Consider the following 28000-nt stretch of genomic DNA (forward strand, 5'->3'; position numbering starts at 1 on the left):
GCCCTCGTCAACCTTGCGTATAATTTCGGAGGGGGCAGAGTGTGACGTCCAACACCCTACCCACCTACCTCCTCCCCGTTGACGACGCAAAGTTTGACAGCTCAGCTTTAACGTCTTTACAGTCCACAGATAACGTCCACAGCAAACCGTTGCACATATTTTGGATATAGACTGAAATATTATTTTAATATTTTAATAAAGGGTTGATCGACATTCTTTTTTTCAATATGTGGAGCACTCGCTGACAATGAGGAATTTCATGAATCCGTAGAGGTCTGTTTTGTCACTTTTTTGGGTGAAGGTGAATAGTTTTGTTTCTAACGGAATCAACAGGGATTTGATCATGTCGAAGGACCCAGAGGAGGTGAACAAGCTCACCGAAAGCACATATAAGGTCAGTAAAACAAGAATAATACAGTATAAACATTCACCGTGTGCGACCTAATCTATTCAAACAGGTGCGCCCAGTCCATGTCTTTTAACTTGACTCTTTCGAGTGAGTCCAGTTTCAATTAGCGTCCACCGCGATCGCTAGATTTGTTTGCAAATTAGGGGTTTCCCAACTAAACAATAGTTCAAATTTATCCTGATGCATTCAACACAAGAACTGATAGAATTAGAGTGACTAAAAAGTTGCATAATGTTGACACTAGTATGGAAACATCTGTTGCTGCTCCTTGGATCAAACCCAATCCAATGGCGTTACAGTACTTGAAAGACAAAATCTGGATAACAGAATTTATGGCGAATAAATACATCTACACAGAGCTGACTAAAACTTGACTTGTTACATTACTTCCATTTTAAACAATTTCTCGTGAATGGCATTCGACAATATGAACGGACATGAGCTGTAATTCCGCTTCATGTGTAATAGAGCCATAGTACCCTGTCACAGCCACACAGCCACATCCTGATCCCCCCCTCACCATAAACAGGTGTTCTTCCGTAATGTGTCTTTTCGCATATTGGTCACCTATTACTTATATGAGTACCATAAGAAAAGTGATTCATGTAACGCTAGCTGTCCTAAGCTTTGGTTAAACACTTATTCGCTCTGTTCACTTCATCACACTGTTCCATTTCAGTGTCAAAGCATGCCGTTATACTGCAATTTTTGATTAGTCATGGGGTACTTTATGCCACACTCCACAAGTCATGTGCCAAGTGTGGCACACTCCACAGGGTGCCAGCCCGATGCAAGAACAAGTGGGCGACCTACAGTAGTGTGCTTTGGCGGATGGTATTTTAGACCTGAGAATGCCGTTAGACTTTGGTGCACCTGGCCCGGCTCCTTGAGGTGGTGATATGGAAGGCAAACCGTGCAGGTTTAATTATTTAGCTGGCCACTGTGTGTGGTAAGATTATACAGCCTGCTCCACCACTGCCGCCTATGGCTCGCAGTAATAGCCAACTGTTCCACAGGTTCGTTGTCTATAAAAATTGTACACTGAACAACTTTGAGTAAGCCTTTTGCAGGAAAGGGACCAGAGTAACCTTGGCACCGAGCATGATGGGGGGGAAAACTCAGTGCCCTACTAATAACTCCACTGCTGTACCACACATCAACTCTGAAAGGAGTTGAGTGGGCTAAGGTTGACTCATCACTTGTAAACTTGTACACCTCCCTCACTGCTTCATGCCTTTTATTGTCACTGGATCATAAATCCCTGTATTACCAAATGCACACATTACTCAGAACATGGTTGGTCTTTACCTGGTGTTTCATGTTATCCACATGCCAGGGTTTCACCTATCATTTCCTGGATTCTTTTTTTGGGTCTCAGCCCTGACTCACCTTTATCTTGTCAAACAGTAAAAATTCCTGTGGCGATAAACATCTCAACATATAGTAGGACTTGAGTTAGGGAAATAGCAGTTCAACTGATTAGAGTAAGGTATTTGCTGGGTTAAACAACTGTGGGCCAGGTGAAATTGTTTGACGGGGATGGCAGGAAATAGGGGACTCTCGATTCAACGCCTGTGTATCAGTAGAATAGGATGAGCAGAATTGTTCATTAATATTATGAGAGAAAGCCTCTCAGACGATGGAGGTAATGATAGGAACCATGTTTTTACATGGGGGAAATTACACAGTGCTGGACCCATGAATCCGGAATCTCTCTGTTACTGATCCTTGTGAGATAATGTGTGGCCAAGCCTTGTTGATCTATGCCTCTTCTTTGTTATTGCCAGTGTTTTTGACTGGCTGTAGTGCTGGTGGCTGGAGGCCACCTGTGAGAATGGTCAGTCTTTACCATCTGGTTCAGAAAATGTCTTAACCCTTGTGTTATCTTCGGGTCATTCTGACCCATCAGTCATTGTGACCCACCGTCGTATTGCGACAAATTTACCTCATACAAAAACAAAGTGAAGCATTTTCTTTTAACTGTCGGGCTGTCTCAGACCCCCCACATTGGAATGGTTAAAAGAAAATTATTTTTATTTGTTTTTGTATTGGGTAAAATTGGGTAAACACAACGATGGTTCGTTATGAACCTTTGGGTCATGTGACCCGAAGGCAGCACGAGGGTTAAGTGTTAACACCAAGAGTGTTCATTTTACTCATTGAGGGTTTATGTAGGTCCACTGTCATCCCCAAGAACACTCCTGGTGTTAAATGAACACTTTCCTCTGGTCAGATGTGGCAGTTTCAACAGAGTGTGGAGATGCCACTTTCATGTAATTCATTCATTCATATATTCATTCACATTATTCTTTCACATTCGCGCTTACTGACTTACTCATTCACAGACGGACATTCTCTTATTTACTCGCTCACCTTCATCTTCTCCCTGCAACTCTCCTTTTATGTCATTCACTCAGTCACGTAGCAGAGAACGTAAACAGCCAGGCTCCCTGTCACTCTGATAGAGATCTCACTTTCTTCTCCTCTCCAGAATGTGATGGAACAGTTCAACCCTGGGCTGAGGAACTTGGTCAACCTGGGGAAGAACTATGAGAAATCTGTGGCTGGTGAGCATCCATCTTTTATACAGTAAATAATCTACAGTATATATACTGTATATTTACACGATTAACCAAACCATATGCCAAACGGATGTTCACCTCTGGTGTTGCTGTGTTAATATTTACTCTTGAATGCCATTCTGAGGTACTGTAGAGTGAAGACTTCTTCTAGTTGTATTGTAGGTTACAATCTGTGTGTGTGTGTCTGTGTGTTTACAGCAATGACCCTGGCCGGGAAAATGTACTTTGATGCTGTGTCTAAGATTGGAGAGAATGCTGCGGTGTCTCCTGTCTCCAGAGAGCTGGGTAAGTCCTGCCTGCCTGCCTGCTTGTGTCTGTCTCCCTGTCTGTCTATCTCCCTGTCTCCCTGCCTGCTAATCTGTATGCCTCTGCTTATCTATCTGTCTGTTCATAAGGCAGCTCTGTGGTGCTCAAACTCTGGAAGCCTTTGTGTCGACACATCTCCAATTCTCAAATGGATGTTCAACAGTCTGTCTAAAATCCCTCAGCCCTTAGGTTCAAGGTGCCGTGATGGGTGTGTGTGTTTGTGTGTGTGTGGGGTGGGGTGGGGGGGGTCACTACTCCAGACCACCTGTGGAGTCTGGTTTTTGTCCTGAGAGGATGCTGCTGCCTTGATTAATACTCACATACAGGCCAAGAAATACAGTCTCTGCATAAGATAACATTTTATGTCTAGCTATAGATCACCTCTGGCTCTGAGCCTTTGGATACATTCTCACCCCTCTGTTAAAACTCCCCCTGCTGGGATTCTCACCCCATTGTTGGAAGCTACCCATCTGGACAGGCCTCATAGGGTTCCACTATGCAACATAGTCTAGAAATGTCTGGTTCTTTTCCCCCTCGCTCCCCTGGTTCCGACATAATTTGCAGCACAGGATGTGTCCGACAGCTTGTGTGAGTGTGTGTGTGTGGTGCAGTAGCTGGGCTCCCTCTTGCTCTTGGGGCAAGTGATTATTAAATTTGGTTTCACACAGAGTTGGGTCACAGGTAAACACACACACACTCTCTCTCTCTCTCTCTCTCTCTCTTTGTCTCTCCCCCTCCCTCCCTTAGCAGGATGGCTCCCGAAAAGAAGTGTGTTTTATGGGTTTTACCACACCCATACAAGGTGACTTTGAGACAATGTGTGTGTGTGAAAGGATAGTCCTAAAGTGAGTGTATTCCGGTGCGTGTGGGACACAGACAGCACTGGGAATTTTCTCAGTCTGTGAAGACTAAGCCCCACCTTAGTCATGACGATGCACTTTGAGCATCGTTTGGTTGCAGCAAGTGAAGCCTTGTGAACACTTGTGTTTCTTTACTGAGCAGAAGCTAAGCCCAGCACACACGTTGTTGCCACAGAAATATAACAGCATTTCCAAGGACAATAACCACAAGCCTTCTCATTGACCCATGAGCCAAAGAGAAGCCTGGGGTAACAGCAGTCTCTACCCTCCCACACCACAGAAGAAGACGGCTTGTTACCCTCCACCTATTCCCTTCATCCGCCCCTCCCTCTCGCTACCTGTGGAACATCACAAGCTTACCCAAGCAGCCTCAGGAACACGAGACACGGTGACGCCAAGGGCCAAGACACCTGATACTCTTGAGAGTCACTGAAGGATTGACATGCTGCCCTGCCTCGCTCCTTCTCTGCTTCCTAACTCCCCCCCCCCCCCCCCTCCATCCTCCCCTCACCCCCCGCCAGCCCTCAGAGTTCAAATGTCAGTGTGAAGGGAGGTCCTTTCATCCAGGGCCTCTCAGGTAGCCAGCACATGACCTTTAAGCCTCTCCCACAAGGAGAGCAGTCACACCTGGACTAATGAAGACAGAGCTGGCTAAAGGTTCTGACAGGATGGCGGCGCGTGGAGCTCTCGTTATCTCCCCTGATCACTGGGTCACACATGTAACTGAAGCAAGCTGAAATGTGAGACCTCAACAAAAGAGCACAGTGTCATCTCTGAGGTTTTCTGCATGTGTGTGTGTGTTTCTCCAGCAAGGGCTTACCGCATCTGCATTCAACCGCACACACACACACTCAGCTTTGTGTGGGCTCCATTTTGAATGTCCTCTAGGCCTGTTTACATAATTCTCAGGATGTTGTGCAAGCACGTCAGGTGTCACCTGCTGATGCCAGCATTATTTTGCACCACAGTCAAAAACATTGGCACGACAGTGTGAATGTATTTGCATATCCCCTTTGAAAAGCTCCTTCTGCAAAAGACTATTAAGAATGAATTGATTATGCCATAGATGATGTCGTCCAAACAAATGCTCCATATTCACTACAAAAATACTTTTTGAGTGAGGCCTCTCAGGACACTATAAGCCTTATTTCCCATTTAGCAAGTTGCTTTGGTCCAGCAGGGACCAACACAGTCCAAATGTCTCACCATCATGTGTTCCCTGGGTACCAATTTATCCCTGCTAGCAACCCTTAGTGATTGCTCTTTCCTACACCAGTCTTGCAGAACATCCATCTCTGCAAATGCCAGAGATTTTCTGAAACTGGAGACTCCAACAAAGTTTTCCGCATCCATGGCCGATCCCAATCTCAATCAGGGAACAATTCAGAAACGGTCCCAGCATTGGCCTGTGCGAACACAGAAAGGCTACTCTGCAATAGCGAGACCTCACAAGCCAGTGAACGGCAGGAGTGTTTGCTCACATGCAGATTTAGAGCTGCCTGGGAGCTAGAGGGATGTGATTAAATCGGTTTAGCCCTAGCTGATAGACTACAACACGACGGCCATGTTGTATCTTTGGGGCGAGAAGAACCTGGGTGTTGTCACTGTTCTCTGTCCTGTAAGCAGCCAGACTGAACCACGGAAGGAGACTCTACATAGTATTATTCAATGTCTTAGCCATACATTATGTTTTATTCTAAGAAATACTGCACACATTCACTCCAACCCATAGTTGTATCTTGCGAAGCTGGACCTGTTGCAAACCCCCCCCCCCCCCCCCCCCCCCCAATTAAACCTGTGAGCGGACTATCTCGGCAGGGTGAGTTACTGTGTCTTAGTTTGGTCGGCAGGCTAACAGGAGTTGTTGCTCCATTGTCACACACCCTGTTATGATGCATTTTGTTTCCCTAGCACAGAATGCCGCTCAGTGGCGCATGCTTGTTGCTTGGTAACATTGTGGTCAGAACATGACAACTATAAACAAATGACTGTATATCAGTTTGCGAGAGAAAGAGAAAGAAATTGGTTAGAGAGAGAAAGAGAAAGGGTTGAGGGGGGGTGGATGAGACTGTGCACCTTAAATACTGTATGTTTGTACTGTAAATGTCCTTTGGGAATGCATGACATCCTATCTGAGGATTTCTAGAAGTGAAACACTATTCCAGTTCAGCATCATGAGGGTTATGATGAGTGATGTAGCACATGACTTGATTCAGAACATCTCCTCTCAGCTTTTATCTTGTCATACGAGTCTCACCCGTACTTCACTCTAGCAGTGGTAGTTGTCCAATCCTTGAGTGGGTTCTGGGGTTGAGGATGTGTCGAGGTAGGTGAGCGGTTAGTGTGGAATGGTCACTCCAGACCACAGAAGTAGAGGATGCATTTTGAAGAGATTGGTTGTATTTACCTTGGAACTTAGTGTGAAAAGGCATAGTGGCTATTCTAAGCCTGTACATACAACATGACTTTAGTGACCACACCGTCTGTATGTACCTCCTTCTCTGCCCCTCCCCTCCTCTCCCCCTGCCTCCCTGCCTCAATACCCAAAGTCATTACAAAGAGCACAGAGTGCTCACAATGCTGTGTATCACCACAATACAGAATGTCAAAGTGGAAACAATTCCAAAGCATTGTTTCTTTCTAGGGAACGCAATGATCTAGAAACTTTGTACGTACTGTATGGTTTGTTAATCTCCCTGTTTGATAGTTGGGCATTGGACTCAACCAGGGCTTTCGTCCAGATCAGGAAACAGTATGTCACACACCTGAAACAAACAAACTCATCATAAAGGGGAAAATGAATAAAACTATTGTTCATTTATTCAGGCTAACATCAGCTGGCTGCACATTCACACACACATACACACACTATTATGTCATACACGGATAAAAACACACACACCCACTGCGCTTAAATCACACACACACACACACACACACACACACACACACACACACACACACACACACACACACACACACACACACACACACACACACACACACACGCATACACACTCTGTCCAGTGCATCAGTATCAGATACATCAAACCAATGTCCTTCCCTCCTTACTTTGTTCTCAAGATGGAAGGTTCTGGAGGTGGAGGTCTCATGTGGCCTGTTTGATGAGCTCAGGGAGCTCTCCAACACAGCCCCCTGCCAGGGCAAAAAGACACACACAGGCTGCAGGCCCTGCACAGAACCACTACACCACATTTACATCATGCAATCCAGTTCTGCTCTGTAATGTCAGTACACAATGCTATAGGGGTAGCAGTCATCCGTTCCTCTGAGGTTGCATTCAAAAGTGTTGAGTCAATTAGACACAACAACATACTTCAGGACTATGTGTGTTTGCTGTGGATAAAATGTATCCTCAGGATTATTCTGTTGGTACTGTAGACACACATGGTACAGTCCGAAGGCTAACACTAGATTTCCCTTTGCTCTATTTCTTTCTCTCTTTCTGTTTGTCAGCGTATTTCTCCCTCATCCTCTCTCTCTGTCTCTCTCTTCAGATGGTTAGAAAGCTTACCTAAAAGACACACACACTCACTCACACAGGCTCTATGGCTATGTATGGCTGTGTCAACTCGTAATCTGGGAGCTTTGTTCAGGGATGTGTGTGAAACAGACACAATACACAGACACAGACACACAGACCTGCCATCTGAAGTAGCAGACTAGTGCAGACCTGGCCACATAAAGAGAGTGTCAATTGGATCAGCCAAGCCAGGAATAGGCCAACCCTTTCTCAGCTCCTTGTCTCACCCAGTGTCCATCTGTGTGTACAGCTATTTGACCCTATCTTACTGGCTCTGAAACTACTGCTAGTGTTTTATTGTTGTTTTTATAGCATCCTATTTGTGCCCTTATTTGTGATTATTTTATATATTTATTGCAAACTATACTTTTTTACGCCTACTACTTAGCTGTTGTTTGACATGTCCCAAGAATTTAGTCCACTTAATAAATAAAAACACTTCAAGTTTGACTTGAGATCAAGAGTTTGCAGGTTCAAACCAAAGCCATATGTCGTTTTGGATAAAAGTGTCTGTTAAATTAATTTTAAAATGATTACAGCAAACAAAGGGATTAACAGTATTTTGGAAATAGAGAACTTTATGTACACACTAACTAACCAACTCTCGTAGTGCTCTCCTCCTGGTTGTAAATAAGATGCTAATATGGCTTTCAGTGACAATTCTGAACAGGGCAAATTAGATAAGCGCTTTCATTTCGTTTTAATCCAATGGAATGAGGAAAATGAAACGATCAAGTGATATGCTATCTTAATTGGCAGCTCATTCTCTTATACACGTAAACAACTGACCTCGTGCCAAGTGGGTGGGTCCACACTGTATAAATCCTGCACAATGCTGCCTCTCGTTTCTTTTATTATGATTATTATGTGTTTATTACTATGATATGATAATTCCAATTTGATTGTCTTGGTGAGTGACCCAGTGAGAAGCCATGTAATTTGTGGCTCCCTATAGCTTGAGCTGATTTTAATTAAGTCAAGTTTTCCACACAAACCAAATGTACGGTGCATCCGGAAAGTATTCACAGCGCTTCACTTTTTTTAGTCGTTGTTATGTTATGAAGCCGTATCCCAAAATGGATTCAATTAATTGTTTTCCTAAAAAATCAATTTATAAAAAGAGGTTGCCAAAAGGCACCTGAAAGACTCTCAGACCATGAAAAACAAAATTCTCTGGTCTGATGAAGCAAAGATTGAACTCTTTGGCCTGAATGCCAAGCGTCATGTCTGGAGGAAACCAGTAACCAGCTGTAACATAACGAAATGAGGCAGGTGGCTGGGTTGAACCTGCTGTCTGAGGCAGAGACAGAAGGGTGGTCATACTAGATTGAAGTTACAGCCTGCCAAAGGCTTTGGTTCTTCTTGAGCCAGCTAATCAGGAGGTCTTGCTCATTCTTTACAGGAGTAGTGCTGATGGAGATCTCTGAGGTTCACAAGAAGGTTCACCTCGAGCTGGAGGAGAATGTGAGTACCTCTGATCCTGTGTGTGTGTGTGTGTGTGTGTGTGTGTGTGTGTGGGGGGTTCCTACAAGGCACTAGCAGGAAACACCTTTATCGCTAGCTCTACCTATATCTTTATCTCTGTCACTTATCTTTATCAATACAACCTTAACCTATTGAGTTTAGCCTGAAATTCCAGTCACTGTGAACACCCCCCCTCCCCCCACACAACTGCACACACACTAATACACCCACATACACTTTAACACACACACACACATGACCATGTGATCCCTGGGTGGCGTTCCTTGTATTTTGCCCTGTTGTGTGGCTCCCCTCTTCTGTAGCCAGTGTCACACCCAGGGACAGACCCAGAGAACCAACAGCTCCTGACTAGAAACAAAAACAACCTTGAGGAGAAGGTGCACCTGCCAGGACAATGGGTGGGAATCGTGTTTCAACATGCCCTGTGGAAACACTTCTGGGAACTGGGGATGTTGTTACAGTTGTTAGCGTTAGCATGCTAGTGTACAATAGTGACACACCAGTCTACCATACTGACCCACTGCTCTGCTGACATAGTTGCCACCCAATTATGTTCCATCTGCCAAGTGAGCCAGAGAGAGTAAGAGTAAGAACCCAAAAGTTGTATTCAATCCTCTGGCATGGGTTTTCTCACTTTGAGTTTTTACCAAGCGATAAAAGCTTCAGTGCACGGTCAAATATTACTCATTCAAATCAAACATTGACTTTAGTTGAGCTCAGTGTCACTCCCTTGTACTCGAACTGAACATGCAATACTGATAGCTAAGCCTAGGCTGGGGTGTGTCAACAGGTTGCTTCAGCAGTGCTTGAGTCAGACAGAAAGAAAGGGAGAGCAGTAGAGCCAAGGTGCATGTTGACCACATACAGTATGGTGGGGAGGGTGAAGAGAAGCTGAAGAGGGGCCGATAAGGGGGGGGGGGGGGGGGGAGAGAAGGGAGGGAGGGGTCAGAGCATGCATTAGAACATTGGTTCACCACCAGTGTGTCTGTGTGCATGAGTCAGCACCCACCCATGTCTCTGTGTGGAGGAAGCCTCAGGCTTATTCAGTACACAGGAAGGTCTCGGGGTCAGGGGGATGTCTCACTTAAAGGGCGTGGGCTGTTGTTTGCGAGGAAACTTGTTGAAATGTATCTAGACAGAGAGAGAGGTGGTGGAGGGGGGGAAGGAGATGGAGAGAGTGGGGGGAAGGAGATGGAGAGACAGAGTGTGGGGGAAGGAGATGGAGAGAGAGAGTGGGGGGGAGGAGATGGAGAGAGAGTGGTGGGGGGGAAGGAGATAGAGAGAGTGGGGGGAGGAGATGGGGAGAGAGAGAGTGGGGGGAGGAGATGGAGAGAGAGTGGGGGGAGGAGATGGGGAGAGAGAGAGAGAGAGGGGGGGGGGGAGTAGATGGGGAGAGAGACAGAGAGAGAGAGAGAGAGAGAGAGAGAGAGAGTGAGAGAGAGAGAGAGAGAGAGAGAGAGACAGACAGACAGACAGACAGACAGAGAGAGAGAGAGAGTGGGGGGGAGGAGATGGAGAGAGTGGTGGGGGGGAAGGAGATTGAGAGAGAGTGGTGGGGAGTGTTGCCATCCGTGGGCGAGGGCTTGCCATGATAAGGCTGCCACTGATATGATCTCCCTCGCCCTCGCAAATGATTATGCGAAGATGGAGACAGATGAATACAGCGAGATAGTGAAATGGAGAACGAGAGAGAGACAGACAAAGAGAGATAGATGGAGAAACAAATACATATATCAATATATACTGTATATAATACATGTGAGACATTGTGAGAAAGACATAATGAGAGAGAGACATATGGAGAGAAAAACATAGTGAGAGAGAGAGACAGAGAACCCGTGAGCCTCGCTGATCAGCTTTGATTCTTATTCACTCATACAACTTGAGTTCCCTCCTGCACATCTTCACTAAGCCATATTTTTACTGTGTTTTATCGACATCCTGCCAACAACACCAGCACATCTAATTGTCAATATATCATCTAAAAATTATCACTTTGCACACCCTGTCCCCTCTTCTCTTTCCTCACCTGCAGTTTAAAAGGTTTCACAGGGAAATAATTGGTGAGTTGGAGCGCAAGACCGACATGGATGTGAAATACATGACAGTAAGTACTCCACTAAGCACATGCCTCTGTTCACACTCGTGTGTGTGTGTGTGTGTGTGCGTGTGTGTGTGTGTGTGTGTGTGTGTGTGTGTGTGTGTGTGTGTGTGTGTGTGTGTGTGTGTGTGTGTGTGTGTGTGTGTGTGTGTGTGTGTGTGTGTGTGTGTGTGATAGAGGGATTCCAGCCTCTCTCACCACAGACGTACAGTAGAACAGTAATTTGTCAAACAACAGGAATGACTTTCTTCTCACTAATCTATTAACTCCACGTTTGGAATGCTATTCATGTGTACAGCCTTGATTGCTTTGTTCTTGAATGAAAAATGTAGCCTCTTCTGAGGGCATTTAGTCACAGTAGGAACCTCGAAGCTCGCAACAGGCAGGCAGCAATGAACAATCTGCAGTTAGCAACAGTAGGTTTGTGAACATAGATTACATTAAATTCTGTATAATGCCCCCCCTCCTCCAGGCCACTTTCAAGAGGTACCAGACTGAGCACAAGATGAAGCAAGACTCTCTGGAGAGGTCCCAATCAGACCTAAAGAAGCTTCGCAGGAAGAGTCAGGGCAAGAACGCCACCAAGTACGAGAGCAAGGAGAGCGAGGTGAGAAAGCCGTCCTATACACACACACACACACCTCTGACACTGCCTGTCGTAGCCACAGTAACAAACCAGCGAGACGTTTGTGAAGACGGTTTAGGAACAAGCTAATGTACGTGTGAGTGCACGTGTGTTGTCTGCCGTCAGGCGCTACTGGTGCATCCAGCCTCTGCACAATCCACCCTCATAACACACACCCGTATACACAATTGCAAATAGTCATACTGGTAGAGACTGTCAATGTGTCCTATGGCCACTGACTTGAGACAGAGAAAGAGAAACCTCTTGTCTTTGTGCGTGCGTGCGTGCGTGCGTGCGTGAGAGGGAGAGGGAGAGGGAGAGGGAGGGAGGGAGGGAGGGAGGGGGGGGGGGGGAGGGAGGGAGAGAGAGAGAGAGAGAGAGAGAGAGAGAGAAGGAGAGAGAGAGAGAGAGAGAGAGAGAGAGAGAGAGAGAGAGAGAGAGAGAGAGAGAGAGAGAGAGAGAGGTTGTTGTCTGGTAAGGAAGACAGTAGAAGCAAGTTTGTCAACATGCTATAAAGTGGGACCTTTCTATGATGTATACCGGGTTCAGTTGTTTAGTAAACTAGCAGGTTAAAACAACAGGCTGTGCCACCGCCCCCACCCCCTAGTTAAGCTCCAGATCTAACATCAAATCAGAGTAACAGTTGACCCAGTCAGTGAGAGAGCCAGTCTAACTGGCTGCTAAGTCAACACACCCCGTTGCCCAGTTTGGCCTGGGAGGGACTGGGGGGCTGGGGAGGGGTGTGTGTGTGTGTGCGTGTGTGTGTGTGTGTGTGTGTGGGGGGGGCTGTAGAGAGATGACAAGAACAGAGAGAGAGACAAAGAGAGGGGTGGGGAGGAATTGAGGCAGAGGGAGGGAGACAGAGAGGGAGAGCAGATTTCTAAAACCCTGATCCACAGCTGAGAGCAAGGTTCTCTTCTCGGTCGAGGAAGAGATAGAATTACAGGAAGGAAGAGAGAAGAAAGGGACCTGTAGATGAATGACTCACTGAAAAGGCCTGAATCACCATTTCTAAAAAGTCAGCCACTGGGGAGTGCATGTTTGTGACTACTATTATGTCAATGCTGGACTAAAATTACACTTTTACATCGATCGCTGAACTCCACGTCCTTGTATTAATCTGTCAAGAGCTGTTGCCCATTGCAGAAAGGTGAAAATATGGAGTTTTCAAGCCAGGGTCACTTTCAGTGATTAGATTAAGGAGCCCCTCGCACGTTCTCTGTCTCTGTTTAGCTCTCTCTTTGTCTCCGTATTTTTATCTGTCACTCTCTCAGTCTTATCAATTATTAAACACTTGTTAAACACTTCCCAGGTGGTGACTTCAGAATATTCCCTTTTCCAGTCTGTGTTGACATGCCCACAAAGGCTGAAGTATGTTGGGTGTTTAGAGAGCATTGCATTATGTGTTCCTGCTATCAGTGTGGGTGGATGGATGGATGAATGAATTAATGAAAACATTGATGGAATCATGAATGAAGGGGTGGTTATGAGGAGGCATTATGATCAATCTATTCTGACCGGAGGGAACCTAGTGTGTGGAGTTCCTCTGTGAGAGAAAGCACGTTCCTTTGCATCCATACTTCTACAAGCATCAGTCTCCCAGAAAGCCCAACAGGTGGCAAATAGACCCTAGTTAGGCCTCTCATCTAGAGAGAGAAGGGAGTCCCAGGAAAGGACAAACTTCCAATGAGGACCAACAATGCTCTCCTGTGTCGGCCTGTTGGAACGCAAGCCATTGTGTATTCCCCACATCATTTTGACATTCAGAAGAACTCCGCAAATACAAAGCCTGCTCATATTGTGATGTCAATTGTCCCAGGCTTGTGTAATTGCAGCCATTGTAGCCTTGATGATTTGGGAATCTGAACCTGGCACAGGTTTCTATTGCTAATCTATTGCTATTGCTATTTCTATTTAGAGCAGCATCCTAATTTTTCTGTCCTTCTAGCAGTCTACAGAAGAAACAATACAGTGGGTGTCCATAGCAACTGGCTGTAGAACCGATGTCTTGATCAGCCGGAGAAGTTTGGTGTGTGTATAGAGTGGTTTCACACACTTTTACCTCAGTAATTACACTGTTTCTTTTTCTCCTACCATACACGAAGGACAACAATATCCCTTTCACACATGCACAGGTACACACACAGAAATATTTGAATTATCCAGGTTGTGTTTCAGATCGCTGAGTGTGATATCATGTCTGTATCGTGATCGGTGTTGACAGAGATGGACAATGGTTCCACTGTGGCACCTCCACAGGTGACCTCAGAGCCTCAGGGGTGACCTCAGAGCCAGCGGGCCTGCTACACTGAGGGGAGGTGACGTTATGGGAACGGCCAGCACTGTCACACTGGTGACCCAAACAACAGCAGGTCTCCCAGGGAAGCAAGATAGATAGATAGAGAGAGAGAGCGAGAGCGAGAGCGAGTGGTGGGGGGGGAGATGGAGAGAGAGAGTGGGGGGGAGGAGATGGAGAGAGAGAGTGGGGGGAGGAGATGGAGAGAGAGAGAGTGGGGGGGGGAGGAGAGAGACAGAGAGACAGAGAGACAGACAATGTACTGTCATTATCCATGAAGGCCCTCCTATCAGAGGTCATCCAAGGACTATGTACAGGGAGCTCTGTTTGAACAACAATGCTATCTCTCCAGCTAAGAGGAACACACTGCAATCTAGCATGTTTTAGTCCAGGAAGGGGGGTTGGGGGTTGGGGGTGGGGGGGTTAGTAAAGAGAAACAGACAGACATGTTAGTAAAGAGACACAGACAGACACATAGAGACAGAGAGAGACAGAGAGAGAGACAGAGAGAGAGACAGAGAGAGAGACAGAGAGAGACAGAGAGACGGACACAGAAAGAGAGAAAATCAGTTGTCCCAGTAGGCTCAAACACAGTATCCCTGGTGATCAGAGACACACCCATACACTCTCACACACACAGCCAGGAATGTGGAAGTCAACTTCACATTGAAACTTGTCAGCTTTGGACAGGCCTTGCCCTTCTGGGTGTGTGTGTACATGTGTGTGTGTGTGGGTGGGTCTGTGCATGTCTACTTGTCAAGTGGCAGCATTGGTTCTTTGCTAAACACCTATTACAATGGTTTATGCTGTTTCTGTCAACTGTTTTCATGCAATTCCCCCACCTATAGTGCGTATCAGGTGTTGAGAGGTGATTCCATTTCTGATATCCTGCCTGATATATAGGGGGGTCAGATGGCTTAGCGGTTAGGGAGTCGGGCTATTAATCAGAAGGTTGTTGGTTAGGGCTTGGGCAAGGCACTTCACCCTACTTGCCTCAGGGGGAATGTCCCTGTACTTACTGTAAGTCGCTCTGGATAAGAGCGTCTGCTAAATGACTAAATGTAAAAAATTTAAATGATATCCTGTCTGATATTCTGTCGTGTATCCAGCAACAGGCAGTCTGCTCCATGCTGCTGGGATTGAAATCACTGTGCTCAGAGTTATCACAGCTTCATGTACAACTTAAGACCAAGGACCTCTTAGTCAGTACCCGCATGTCTATAGAAAATAGAAGATTTCCAATTGATCTTTTCTTCTGTTTCTACTGTGTGAAAATGTCCAAGGCCTGAGTTTCTGACAGCATGCAGACTACAGTACATACTGTACAAACTCGAGAGTTGAGGTTATCAAACAAATCCCTGTTCTGTTTCCTGTGTACTAGTGTTGCACACTCCATCTTTGAGTTCACTCTCCTACGTGGTTTCACATTCAGTTCAGCAAAAGTTTGCTGTGTTCCAACAGGCCAAGAACATCGAGTATCATTTGAAAAGAGAGTAATAATGAGACTAATAAGGTCCTAACAGACACACACATGCACACACAAACACACACACCATCTTTCACCTTCTGTGAAGAACGGTGACCTTAGAATGGCCCTGCGTCTGTGTTTTGAGATAAGACCTCCAGTTCTCGGCTGGGCTGGACCTCACCTGGAGCTGCTCTCCCTTTTACTCACCACAGAATAGAGAGAAGAAACCCAGCTAGCCTTCTGCCACACAGAGATTAGCAGGCTTCTATTCTACCTCTTTTATCCCGATGCCTTTTCGCTTCCTGCCTTTCGCTGTGCCACGTTGCCATTGGCTGAGCCATGTCTGCAGGGAGGAGATAAAGTCGTCTGATTGGTCGAAGTAGTGAGGTGATGGTTTGCGATTGACGAGATGTGAAATGAAAATCTGTCACAGGTCAGGGCTGTTTGTTCGATGATGGTGCCAAGATAAGATTGTATGCCTGGTGCGTTGCAGTGTCTGGAGATGCTGACATCTCGTCAGGTGGACATGCAAATGTTCATCGCTGACGGGTGCAAGGAGGCCCTTTTGGAGGAGAAGAGGCGCTTCTGCTTCCTGGTGGACAAACACTGCACCTTCTCTTACCAGACAGCTGCCTTTCATGAAACGGTAGGTCGTCTCTCCCAGGCTCCTGCCCCCTAGGCTGCTAAGAGCCTCTGTGCTCTATGACAGGGCTTCTGTGGCCTGGTCCCATTTCTATAGCTGCTTTTCTCAATAAGCCCACTTCGAAGAGTCTTAGGCCACAGGTACAATAATGTCCCCCAACCCCACTGTAAGAACACTGAAATGGAAGGTTCGCATTTTTTTTTAACTTGATTTGCACAACAGTACATATTGTATTCAGAGAAGTAGCCAAAGGCATACTTCAATGTGTGTTCATGTGTGCTTGTGCCCTCCCCCAGGCCAAGGACATGCTGTCGGGAAAGCTGACCTCTTGGCAGGAGAAGTGCAGCGATGCCACCAACGTGCCTGACAGCATCATGACCATGATCGAAGGCCTGAGGAACTCTGTGCCTGTCACCCCACTTCCATCCCCCGCCCCCTCCCGACGCAGCCGGGTGAGGGAGACAGACGGGGAGACATGGAGACAGAGGGAGAGAGACAGACAGGGAGACAGGGAAACAGAGGGAGACAGGGAGACAGAGGGAGAGAGCCAGACAGGGAGACAGAGGGAGAGAGACAGACAGGGAGACAGAGGGAGAGAGACAGACAGGGAGACAGAGGGAGAGAGACAGACAGGGAGACAAAGGGAGACAGAGGGAAACAGGGAGACAGAGGGAGACAGAGGGAGACATAGGGAGACAGAGGGAGACAGAGGGAGAGAGACAGACAGGGAGACAGAGGGAGACAGGGAGACAGAGGGAGACAGACAGGGAGACAGGGAGACAGAGGGATAGAGGGAGGGTAGAACAAGGGAGAGAGAGGAAGAGAGGGAGGGAGGGTAGAATGAGGGAGAGGGAGAGAGATAATAGAAATTACAGGGCTATTTTCAAATCCAGAAAGTTGCTTCCCTCTCCTTTCCCCTGTTCCCTCTCCTCCTTTCCTCATAACTGATATGCTTGTGGATTGTTCATGGGCTGCATTCCATTTAGGAAAGATTCACCCTTACCTTCTACCCTTTTCCCGCTGACCATGGTCAATGTGTTGTCTCCTGGGTGTAGAGCAACTCGGTGGTCTCCATGCCCCCGCCCCCGGCCCCGGCCCTGAAGGCCCAGACCAGCCCACTGGCCGGCATGTTCGCCAACAACCCCGTCACCCCCATCCCCCCAAGCACAACTACCACAAAAACAGCTGTAGATGAGAAAATCACAGGTACGCATAGGAGTCTAAATGTCAAATGTTTTTGTCTGTGTTTGCATGCGTGCGTGCGTGCTACTAACAAAGCCCTCCCTGTGTCCAGACTATGGGGACAGCGAGGACAGCTCCATGTCCAGGTCGGTGTCCATGGCAACGGGGCTCAACAATATCGTGCGGAGGCCCCGGGTGCGGACGATCTTCCCCCATACGGCGGCTGGCAATGCCACCCTGCTGAGCTTCGATGAGGGTGATGTCATCACACTGCTCATCCCAGAGGAGAGGGACGGCTGGCTCTACGGAGAGCTGGAGAAGACCAAGCAGTGAGTCAGGCGCTCGCACACACACGCACACACATGTGTCGTCCTATGTGTACACACATGTGCACTCACAAACACATAGAGAACCAGAATGCACCAATACACAGTATATTTATACACCTGCAAAGACACACTAAACAGTGCCTCTCCCACATCCTCTGTCCTGCATACCTTGTACATGATGCCCATTTCAATAGCCTGTTAAAACACACTTTCTCTTCACCAGCCTCCGGCTCCCCCCCCCCCCCTCACCCTCTCTCTCTAGTCCACATGTACACAGTAATCACTCCACCCCCCCACCCCCACCCCGCCCAGCCCTGCCAACCTCAGCTCCCCCCAGTCCTCAACCCTCCTTCATGTCCACATGTACACAGTAATCACTCCCCCCACCTCAGCCACTAGCCCTGCATCCCCCCTCCCCAGCCCTGCCTCCCTCGCCAGCTGCTGTGGACATGTGTGCTTCAGCTGATGCTGGTCGTGCTGCCCACTGATGACCAGGGCCCTCTGAGCTTCCCTGCCCTGCCAGGCGCCTGAGGGGGTGGCTGGATGGAGGGGAGAGGAGGAAGGGAGAGGGGGGGCAGAGAGAGAGACAGAGCAGGATTGATGCAGGAAGAAAAGAGTGGCATGGAGAAAAATAGAGGATGGAAGGTTGTCAGCAACACCACCTAATACAGTACTGGATATAGACTACAGTACTGGATATCGACCACAATACTGGATATAGACCACAGTACTGGATATGGTCACCATGGTTGCCGTAACATAGAACCAATGAGTTGTCAACAGTCAGGTCGGTGTGATGATGTCAATGATATCATCAGACACACCTATGCTCTGTCATGGCTCGGCTGAGCGATAATGTATCCTGGCAACTGGGCCGAGCAACAGTGGACTATATACAGATACAAACAGATATCATGTAAGGGAGAGAGGTATCACCACATACCTTTCCACCTAAGACACCAACATGGCCGCCCCCAAAAAAGTCTCATTGACTTCAAGTTAAGTGTTAGTTCATAGTCTATCCCTATATATAAAGCTACAGTTAGATTGACCACAACTGTGATTGTTGTAACTTAAGGGAAGTTGATATGGTATCTACCCCTGGTGTATTTTGTCCTAGGTAAACATAGGCTGACCGCACCCACTCTCCAACTCCTAATGGCTCAACAGGATTGTGTCATTCGAAAGCAGTGGTGACATACTGATACTGAGGGAACGTTCTGTACGTAGATCCGCCTTAAGAACCTCAGGCACTCTTTGGAGTGGGTGATAAGCAGCAAGGTTTCTCAGAGTATTAAAATTTTTAGCTGAATTGTGATGGAACATGAGAGTATGGGTCTCCAATGTGTGACACTGCATCTCTGTCATCCCCTTCTAAGATGGACTTGACACAGAATGTGTGTGTGTGGCAAAGCGTGTGAGTGTGTGTCAGTCTCTGTGGAACACCTTTCAACTCCACCAATGATTTTTTGGTCAGTGCCAGAACAAGGAAATTTATTTTATTTTGTTCTTGTCTTTTTCCTTAGACATCACGGTAAATAGTTGAGTCACGCCTCGTAAATCGCAAGGGGAAAACAAAAACTCTTACTAAATGGAAAAACTTCTGTGTTATTGAAGATAAAACCTGCATCTCTCTCACCTTCAGCTCATTTTCCATCAAAAGTAGATGAGGAAAACCCAAATGTGATAAAAACCCACTGCAACGCAGACAATGTTGAAATAATGCTACCGTCAACCACCAAGCAGAGTAACAGGAAATGGAGTGTTTGGTATTCAGGGCTGTGCTCTGATTGCTTCTCATTTCCCACAGAGAGGCGCCCATCATACTCTGCATCTGTCTGCATTAGAGACCCCACACCATGCAGCTGATTACAAGCTTTATTCTGACGCCACAACAAGCTTACTAATGGCAGCTATGGAGAGGCTGGAGGCTGTTATTGGTTAACTGGGCCCGGGTCTCCCCTGTCTGGAGGGCCTCTCCAGTGTTTGAGATGGAGGGCTGTTTGAGTGTGGTACGCAGGTGAACAGCAGAGTACCCCCTCTCAATCATTGGGAGCCTATTTATCCTGCTGTTACTGGTGAATGAGTGGAAAGAAGAGCTTGATTTCATTGCGATGAAATATCTGTCTCATCCATGTTCTCTCTCTCTCTCCTTCTCTCTCGTTTTCTGTTTGTCTCTTGTTGTCTGTCTGTCTGTCTCTCTCACTCCCTTCCTCTCTCTCCTCTTTCTCCCTTTCTCTCCCTCTCTCTCTTCCCTTCTCTCCCTCCCTCTCTCTCTCCCAGGAGAGGCTGGTTTCCATCATCCTATTGCCGTGCATACTCAGAGCCCATCGTCAACAACAATCGGTAAGGAGATTTCTCATATTCTGAAGGAGGAGGGGTCAACTGGAAGACTGTTGTATTAATATTACAAAGTACATGAAATCTCGATTATCTCACTACCTTAACCAATACTTACATTTAGTCATTTTACTTTACTTCATACTTGTTGATTATGGGTTAAACCAGAGCACACACGCACGTACGCACGCACACACACACAGGTCTCACGTTACACCCAGATGTAATTTCCTAGTGTCTACAGCAGTCAGCAAGTCTGTGATGGCCTTTAAACCAGAAATTACCTTTATTGCTTCTGTAGGCAGCGCGGGCCTGATTTATACATTGATATACTGAGCCGTCCTACAGCCATGAGCAGTACTGCAATATACAGTTAGGTCCATAAGTATTTGGACATTGACACAATTTTCATCATTTTGGCTCTGTATACCACCACAATGGATTTGAAATGAAACAATCAAGATGTGCTTTAAGTGCAGACTTTCAGCTTTAATTTCAGGGTATTTACATCCAAATCAGGTGAACGGTGTAGGAATTACAACACATTTTATATGTGCCCCCCCCCCCCCCTTTTTAAGGGACCAAAAATAATTGGACAAACTAACATAATCATAAATCTAATTGTCACTTTTAATACTTGGTTGCAAATCCTTTGCAGTCAATGACAGCCTGAAGTCTGGAACCCATAGACATCACCAGACGCTGGGTTTCGTCCCTGGTGATGCTCTGCCAGGCCTCTACTGCAACTGTCTTCAGTTCCTGCTTGTTCTTGGGGCATTTTCCTTTCAGTTTTGTCTTTAGCAAGTGAAATGCATGCTCAATTGGATTTAGGTCAGGTGATTGACTTGGCCATTGCAGAACATTCCACTTCTTTGCCTTAAAAAACTCTTTGGTTGCTTTCGCAGTATGCTTCGGGTCATTGTCCATCTGCACTGTGAAGCGCCGTCCTATGAGTTCTGAAGCATTTGGCTGAATCTGAGCAGATAATAATATAGAAAATTGTGTCAATGTCCAAATACTTATGGACCTAACTGTACACACATCGGCTCCATTACTAACTTCTGGTGTAGTTTGAGTGCAATATGAGGTTTGGTTAGATTTATTTCTAACCCTGTAAATTAAGCCCTATATATCTAACCGTAAGTAGTTTGTTTGCAAGATGAGTTTATAGGGTTAGGTGAGGTTTATTTCTACCTCTATATAATAATACGGGTGGATGAAATCAAGCATTCTGATTGGTTGAGAGGGAGTTCTGGGGTGTGCATTATTGAGCGATAAAGTACTGTGCGCCTTTTTACATTTACCTTAAAAGGGAATCGTTCCATATTAGTGCGCACTCAAAAAGTAACTGTACATGCTGAGGAGCGTTCCATATTGGTGCGTTATAAAAATAACGCGACCGTTATTAGTTGTCATTTCAAGCTTGACAGTAATCACATCAACAACATGTTTCATGTTAACTTCGATCTTTTTGGGATGATTCAGGAGGGCGTCATGCTCTTATAAACAAAAAAGAAATTGAGGTCTTTGAAATGTTGCGCAACGAAAGAAACACTGTTTGCCAAACTAAGTGGGCAATTAACTGCTTCACCAACTGGTGTGAAGAGGTGGGGAAAACCGTAGACCTGAAGACCTTAACCAGGGAAGAAATGAATTACATACTGCGGGATTTCTACGGCACTGTGCGCAATGGAAATCCAATCAATATAACCAAATCTTAACAACAGCCTTATTCTATCGAGTATCTCGTAACTATAGTATAGCCTATACCCAGTGCCTACATTTGAATGATTTAGAATGTTTAGGCCTAATGTTTAAATTAAATATTATTTTATTGAAAGTGTCCCATTGTCATTGAAGTTATTTTAAAGGCAACTTTTATAAAATGAGCATTGCGAATTAATGAGATGGTGCGAGATCTAGCTAGGCTAACTAAAACGTGAAATTCACAATGCTGTTTTGTGCTGAAAGACAGATTACTATTTGTTTACTATTTATAATTTCGCTGGTAACCGTATTATAAAAGCAATAAGGTACTCGAGGAACACGTACTTTATTGACGATAATGTACTGCCTCGAGTACCTTATTGCTTAATTAACCCCCCCCCCCCCTTTTCTTCCTCTCTCCAGCGTGGGCACTGCCCCCCTGCGGAGTAAGAGTGTGGTCAACCTCCACCACCAGGACACGGAGACAGACGAGGCCACCATGGTCCTGCCCCCACCCGACTACATCAACTCCCCCACCCACTCCCCCGCCACCAACAACAAGCAGCACTCGCCCACGCCCTCCGCCTCCTCCTTTAACTCCGCACCAGACAGAACGGTCAGTCCGTCCAACCAGACCTCCCTCGCTCTCTCCCTCTAACTCTCTCCCTCTCGCTCTCCCTCCTTCTCTCCCTCCCTCTCTCTTTCTTTCTCTCTCACTCACAGTTGTTTTGTCTCTCCCTCATTCCCCGATCCTCCTTCCCCTTCCTCTGCTTTTCTCTCGTCTTCACCTCTCTCTCCCTCTGTCCCCCTCTCCTCCACTCACACCATCAGGCCACACCTGATAGGTCCATTAGCTGCTTCAGTGTGGTGTACCCTGCCTTATCTAAGCAGGTGTACAGTGTGTGTGGGGACCGTGTCAGGTGTGTTCCTGCACTGGTCGGAGTAACACGAGAGTACTATTATGAGTGCAGCAGTTTTCAGGGGCCTGACATTTACAAGTGTGACAAGCGCTGATTATTCTGGTCTCTATTTGAGTCTCTGTAGTCTCACGATCGCTAAACACATTTGTTGAATGATGGTTCTAGCTGCTGTATTCTCTCATGTGGCTGTGAAAAGATCAGTCTGAGTGTGATGATGGTGATGGGTAGAACACGATGATGATGAACTGGAAACACACTGCTAAAGAGCATACGTCCTAATCAGCCAGTCCTGACAGGAGCATGGAGAGGATTCGCAACCTTGCCAACCCCAAAGAAAGAAGCTGGTTTTTTACTGTCGCTAACCTTTTGAATAACACGGAACCTTCTAGTAAAGAGTTCCTGAAACGACATGTTTGCATGTATGCAAAGACGGCCAGCTAAGCAAAATTGCGGTGAAACATGCTTCCTCCTCCTGACTGGATGGAAATGAGGGTTGTGACCCCAATTACCTGCTGCTGTTGGCACAACACATTTACCAAGAGAACTGGAATAGTAAGAACAACTGTATAAAGTATACACATACTGTATTAGTATATACTGTAATATTCCATTACTCTGATATTTATTCTTAAATCCCAAATCATTTGAAACTACCAGATGTGAACATATGCTCTAAAGCTTCCATCCCAAAAATTGTCAGATTTGAATAAATATGCTTATTAAAACCTCAATCTGCCCCTGTGGGTTGATAATACAGTCATAGTGCACTTCCTCTAGGTGGATGATCTTTATCCAATGGACTGTGCTGTCTGTTACTGACACTGCAGGTAAAACTACACAGTCATCTCAACATTATTGGAAAGGCAGCTGATGTAACATGATACCTTAAATACTCTCAAATGCCTTTCAGAGAGCTCTGCCCCGAACCGGTCACTATGGATGTCATGTGACACACCATATGATGGCTACTGTACTGTGAGTACTGAGCTGTACTTTACCTGAGGCCTGGTTCCTGGATAGACGTCCTGTTAATCACAGGGAGGGAGGGAAGGGAAACATAAGCTCTTTATACACCAGACACTGTGGGACGAGACTGACAGCCACACACACACCCACACGTACTGACACACTTGTTTTCTATCTCCGCTCTACAATATTGGGGATATACTGTACAGTATATACTGTGCACAAACATTCACACACATATCCACACACACTTACTGCTCAACAGTGATTATGGCGTACACGCACACACACACACACATACATACATTGTTTTGGTGGGACTGATTTGTGATGTTTGGCCTGGGAGAGGTTGAATGGACAGACTGTGTAAGAAGATCCACCTCTCTTTTCTTCCCCTGCTGTGAAATATTCATGAACCTCATGGTCCAGGGTAATGGGGTACCCTGTGCGTGCGTGTGTGCATGTGTGTGTGTGTGTGTGTGTGTGTGTCCAACTATCTTGTCAGGTGCACATCCGGGACATGGCTTGGACTTGGTCTGCTGATGGAATTCCACCCTGAGTGAACCTGACACCTTCCCCCTCCCTATGATCTCTCTTCTAATTCCCCAATCCAATTAATTTCCCTCCCTCCCCCTCCTTTTCCTTTACCTCCATTCCCCCTTTCTTACTTTTCAACTTCTTTCTCTGTCCTATTGTCTCCTCATTCTCTCTTTCCTGGTATCAATCTTTCTTTCTCTCTCTTTCTCTCCCTTCCTCACCCATATCTTCCTCTATCTCTCCAACTGTCTTTCTTCATCACTCATTTGTCTCCCTCCCTCATCTCATCTCTCTCTGTGTACCTCTGTAATTCTGTAATGTTCAGGGGTAAATAGGGGTCAGTGCATGAGGAGCTTATCCTCCATTCATCCTCTCATCGAATGACTCATCTAATTTACTCCCATTCATAAACACACACACACACACAGGAGAGTAGGAGGAGTGCGACAGTGGGTGAGAGCCACTCTGGTATTTACAGAATTGAGGGTGCGATGGCTGGGTGAGTCACGGCCTTCTCTGAGTGGGCCAGAGAGGTGAGGAGGTGAGTGTGTGCTGGCTGTCCGGACACACTCACACCACACAGCGAGATGTGGAGCTGGCTGGTACTGTGGTAGGGAACACCTGTAATGACTGTACATGTTACTGCCATCTATGCATACATGTTAAGGCCACACATACGTGACCTGGAACAATACATTATGTACGATTTTTGGTGTGGGTGTGTTAGTATGAGTTTGTGTGCTAGGGAGTCAGGTGGCTGAGCGGTTAGGGAATCGGGCTAGTAATATGAAGGTTGCCAGTTCGATTCCCAGCCGTGTCAAATGACGTTGGGCAAGGCACTTCACCCTACTTGCCTCGGGGAGAATGTCCCTGTACTTACTGTAAGTCGCTCCGGATAAGAGCGTCTGCTAAATGACTAAATGTAAATGTAATGTGTGATGTTGTGTGTGTGTGTGTGTGTGTGTGTGAACGCGTGCGTGCGTGTGTGCATGTGTGAGCTTGATCGGGACTGGGATTACTGAGAACATCTGGAGGGGATGAGGCAGAAGGCCAGATGTGAGACAGGGCCCAGAGACAGACAGGGTCAGGGTGTGTCTGTCTGCCTGCCCTGCTGTCAGTCTCACCATCCAAGCTCACTCTCTGGAGCCTGCAGAGAAAAGGGAGGGCTGTTGACTGCCACCCTCTAGTGGACTGACTGTGGTACTGCAGCAATGAGGCTTGACTGGAATCAGAGTAGTTGTGAAGTTGTGACATGCTGTTACACATCAGAGGCAGAATGGGGGAGGATACATACATGTGGAGTACCAACAAGAGAATGTTAAATAGTAGAACTTACATTCGATAGCTGTATATCGTTATTATCACTTTTAAAAAATCGATTTCGGGGCATTTTTCATGTTTTATTGGACAGTTTTAACCCTTGTGTTATCTTCGGGTCATTCTGACCCATTAGTCATTGTGACCCACCGTCGTATTGCGACAACTTTACCGCACACAAAAACAAAGTGAAGCATTTTCTTTTAACCGTTGGGCTGTCTCAGACCCCCATTGAAAAGGTTAAAAGAAAATTATTTGTATTTGTATTTGTATTGGGTAAAATTGGGTAAACACAACGATGGTTCGTTATGAACCTTTGGGTCATGTGGCCCGAAGGCAGCACAAGGATAAAGTGAAGTGTGACAGGAAAGGCAGGCTGGAAGAGAGAGAGCGAGAGAGAGGGGAAGACTTGAAGCAAAGGGCCAAGGCCGCTGCAGTAAGGACTCAGCCTACATGGTACGCACTCTTATCAGGTGAACTATCGAGGCTGTTATCACTATTTTTATAGTTTTGATTGCAGCAGTGTCTGAGAAGATTGTGCCTAGTCATAACCGCAGTCAGGTGACGTGATAGTTAAACAGGTGACTGGTGGTCACAGTGAGGCCTCTTTAGCTGCTTTCACACTCTCACTTTGACAGAAGTGCGTTAGTCAGGGCTGCCGACACTGGTTTCCACATGTTGCTGGATTATTCTGGAACCAGACTGGTCTTTCCAGAAGGTCCAGATTCCAATGTCTGTCTTTTGAAGTGACGCAGGTCTCTGCTCTGCATTCCCACACTCCTTTCTTTCTCTGGCGCTCGGCTAAAGTGCATCTCCCTTCCCCAAACCAGTCTGGTCAGAGAATGTGATATGGTTTTTCTCATAAGAAAAGAGGATGTGGAGAATCATCAGGCTTTATGGGATATGTAACCTAATGCAAAGTGTGACAGTGCTGAGGTAGAGTGACTGTGTCCTGATGTTTTGTCTTCCCTTCTCCCACAGAATCAACAGAACGGATATGGGAAGCCTCCGTCTTTCCTAGAGTAAGTTGTTGCTCCGATTCATCAACTCCACACACAGCCGGGGTATGGCACCCAGAAACCTGTACAACCCCTGGTCTGACACTCATTTAAATGCTAGCAAGCTAGCACACACGAGTATACACACAGCTTGTGACTAAACTCTTTCTGTCTTCCCAGGGGAGGGAACCCCTTCGCTACAGTCAAGCTGCGTCCCACTGTCACCAACGACCGCTCAGCCCCCATCATCTGACTCTCCACACAAACTCTCCAGCCACCCAGCCCACCCTTGTTCCGTCTGCCCAGGACTTGAAGCCCTGGCCTGGGCTACATCAGGCCAGACCCTAACCCCCTCCCACCTATCATTGGACAGTGGACACACTGGACCAGGCTGGCTGGAGTCATCTCCACAACTGATCCCCCCGCACCCCCCCCCCCCCCCCCCGCTACCACCATCTTTCTCTCGCTGTCACACGCCGAGCTAGAGGAACTGTTTTTATTTATGCAACAGATGCACATATTCTATTATCTAGATCTATTTTTGTGACACATAAGGGTCTTGGACACGGCATGGAGGCGTGTCTTGGATGTATGGAGGTTGTGACCTCTGGACAGAGCAGAACTAAATACAGTACACAGTGGAGACTAGAGAAGACAATGTGTAGAAATGTGGATTCGTATTTATAATGTTCTTGCTTGTTGAATCATTGTTAACGTTCGTGTTTCCGTTGCCATAGGACAGTACGTGAATGTAAATGCAGTATGCGACTAGAAGGGACCTATGCATTGCATCTCACCCCCGGTCCTCATGATTAGTGTTGCTATTGTTCTCATTGTGTTGTTGCTTAGTGATGAGACATGCATGCACTGCATAATACACTGTACACTGTCCGGGAAGCTGCTTGGAAGAAATATCTTGCAGAGGGAAATGAATGTATTTAAATGTTTGATTATCGGCAGGCCCTCTGAACACATTCCATTGCTTGGACACACAACCTGGGACTAAAGTGTCATTGTGGACCCAGAATGGTTTTGTTTGAAGCTCTAGATGGGATACACATTTGCCTTAATGAATGTTCACCCTTCCACAGTCATACACAGGCAATTATTTTTCAGACAGACTGGTACCTATAATAACCTATCCATAGGCAGTGGAGGTTTTTGTTCTCCCAAATGGCATTTTTCTGCATTACTTGTACAGTGGTTCTTTTAGTCTTTCGCTCACCCTTACATCCCCTCTTAGCTTGAATAATTGCTGTATGAAAATAAAAACTTGTTTTATTTCTTCAATTTTTCCCCCTCTTTATTTCATCTCATTTGCATTACTTGCTCATCTTGCCTGGAACTTAACTAATTGCAACAACTGAAACCCAACGTATCTAATG

The 28000-nt window shown here is 46.4% G+C and overlaps 1 protein-coding gene and 1 long non-coding RNA gene across 2 annotated transcripts in view; one reads left to right on the forward strand and one right to left on the reverse strand.

The window, feature by feature from the left end:
• The window catches only part of LOC136940887 (uncharacterized), a 38034-nt gene that overhangs the window by 6622 nt on the left and 3412 nt on the right, over positions 1-28000 (reverse strand). The window lies entirely within an intron of this gene.
• On the forward strand, positions 112-27900 carry baiap2l1b (BAR/IMD domain containing adaptor protein 2 like 1b). Its single transcript, XM_067233219.1, has 14 exons — positions 112-394; positions 2901-2976; positions 3190-3276; positions 9104-9165; positions 11222-11293; positions 11760-11894; positions 16170-16322; positions 16616-16771; positions 17375-17525; positions 17614-17830; positions 20114-20176; positions 22301-22493; positions 26599-26639; positions 26796-27900. Exons 1-14 carry the CDS (start codon positions 344-346, stop codon positions 26866-26868), a joined length of 1530 nt encoding a protein of 509 aa, XP_067089320.1. The 5' UTR covers positions 112-343; the 3' UTR covers positions 26869-27900.

This window comes from Osmerus mordax, chromosome 3 (genome assembly GCF_038355195.1).
Source record: "Osmerus mordax isolate fOsmMor3 chromosome 3, fOsmMor3.pri, whole genome shotgun sequence".
NCBI lineage: Eukaryota > Metazoa > Chordata > Actinopteri > Osmeriformes > Osmeridae > Osmerus > Osmerus mordax.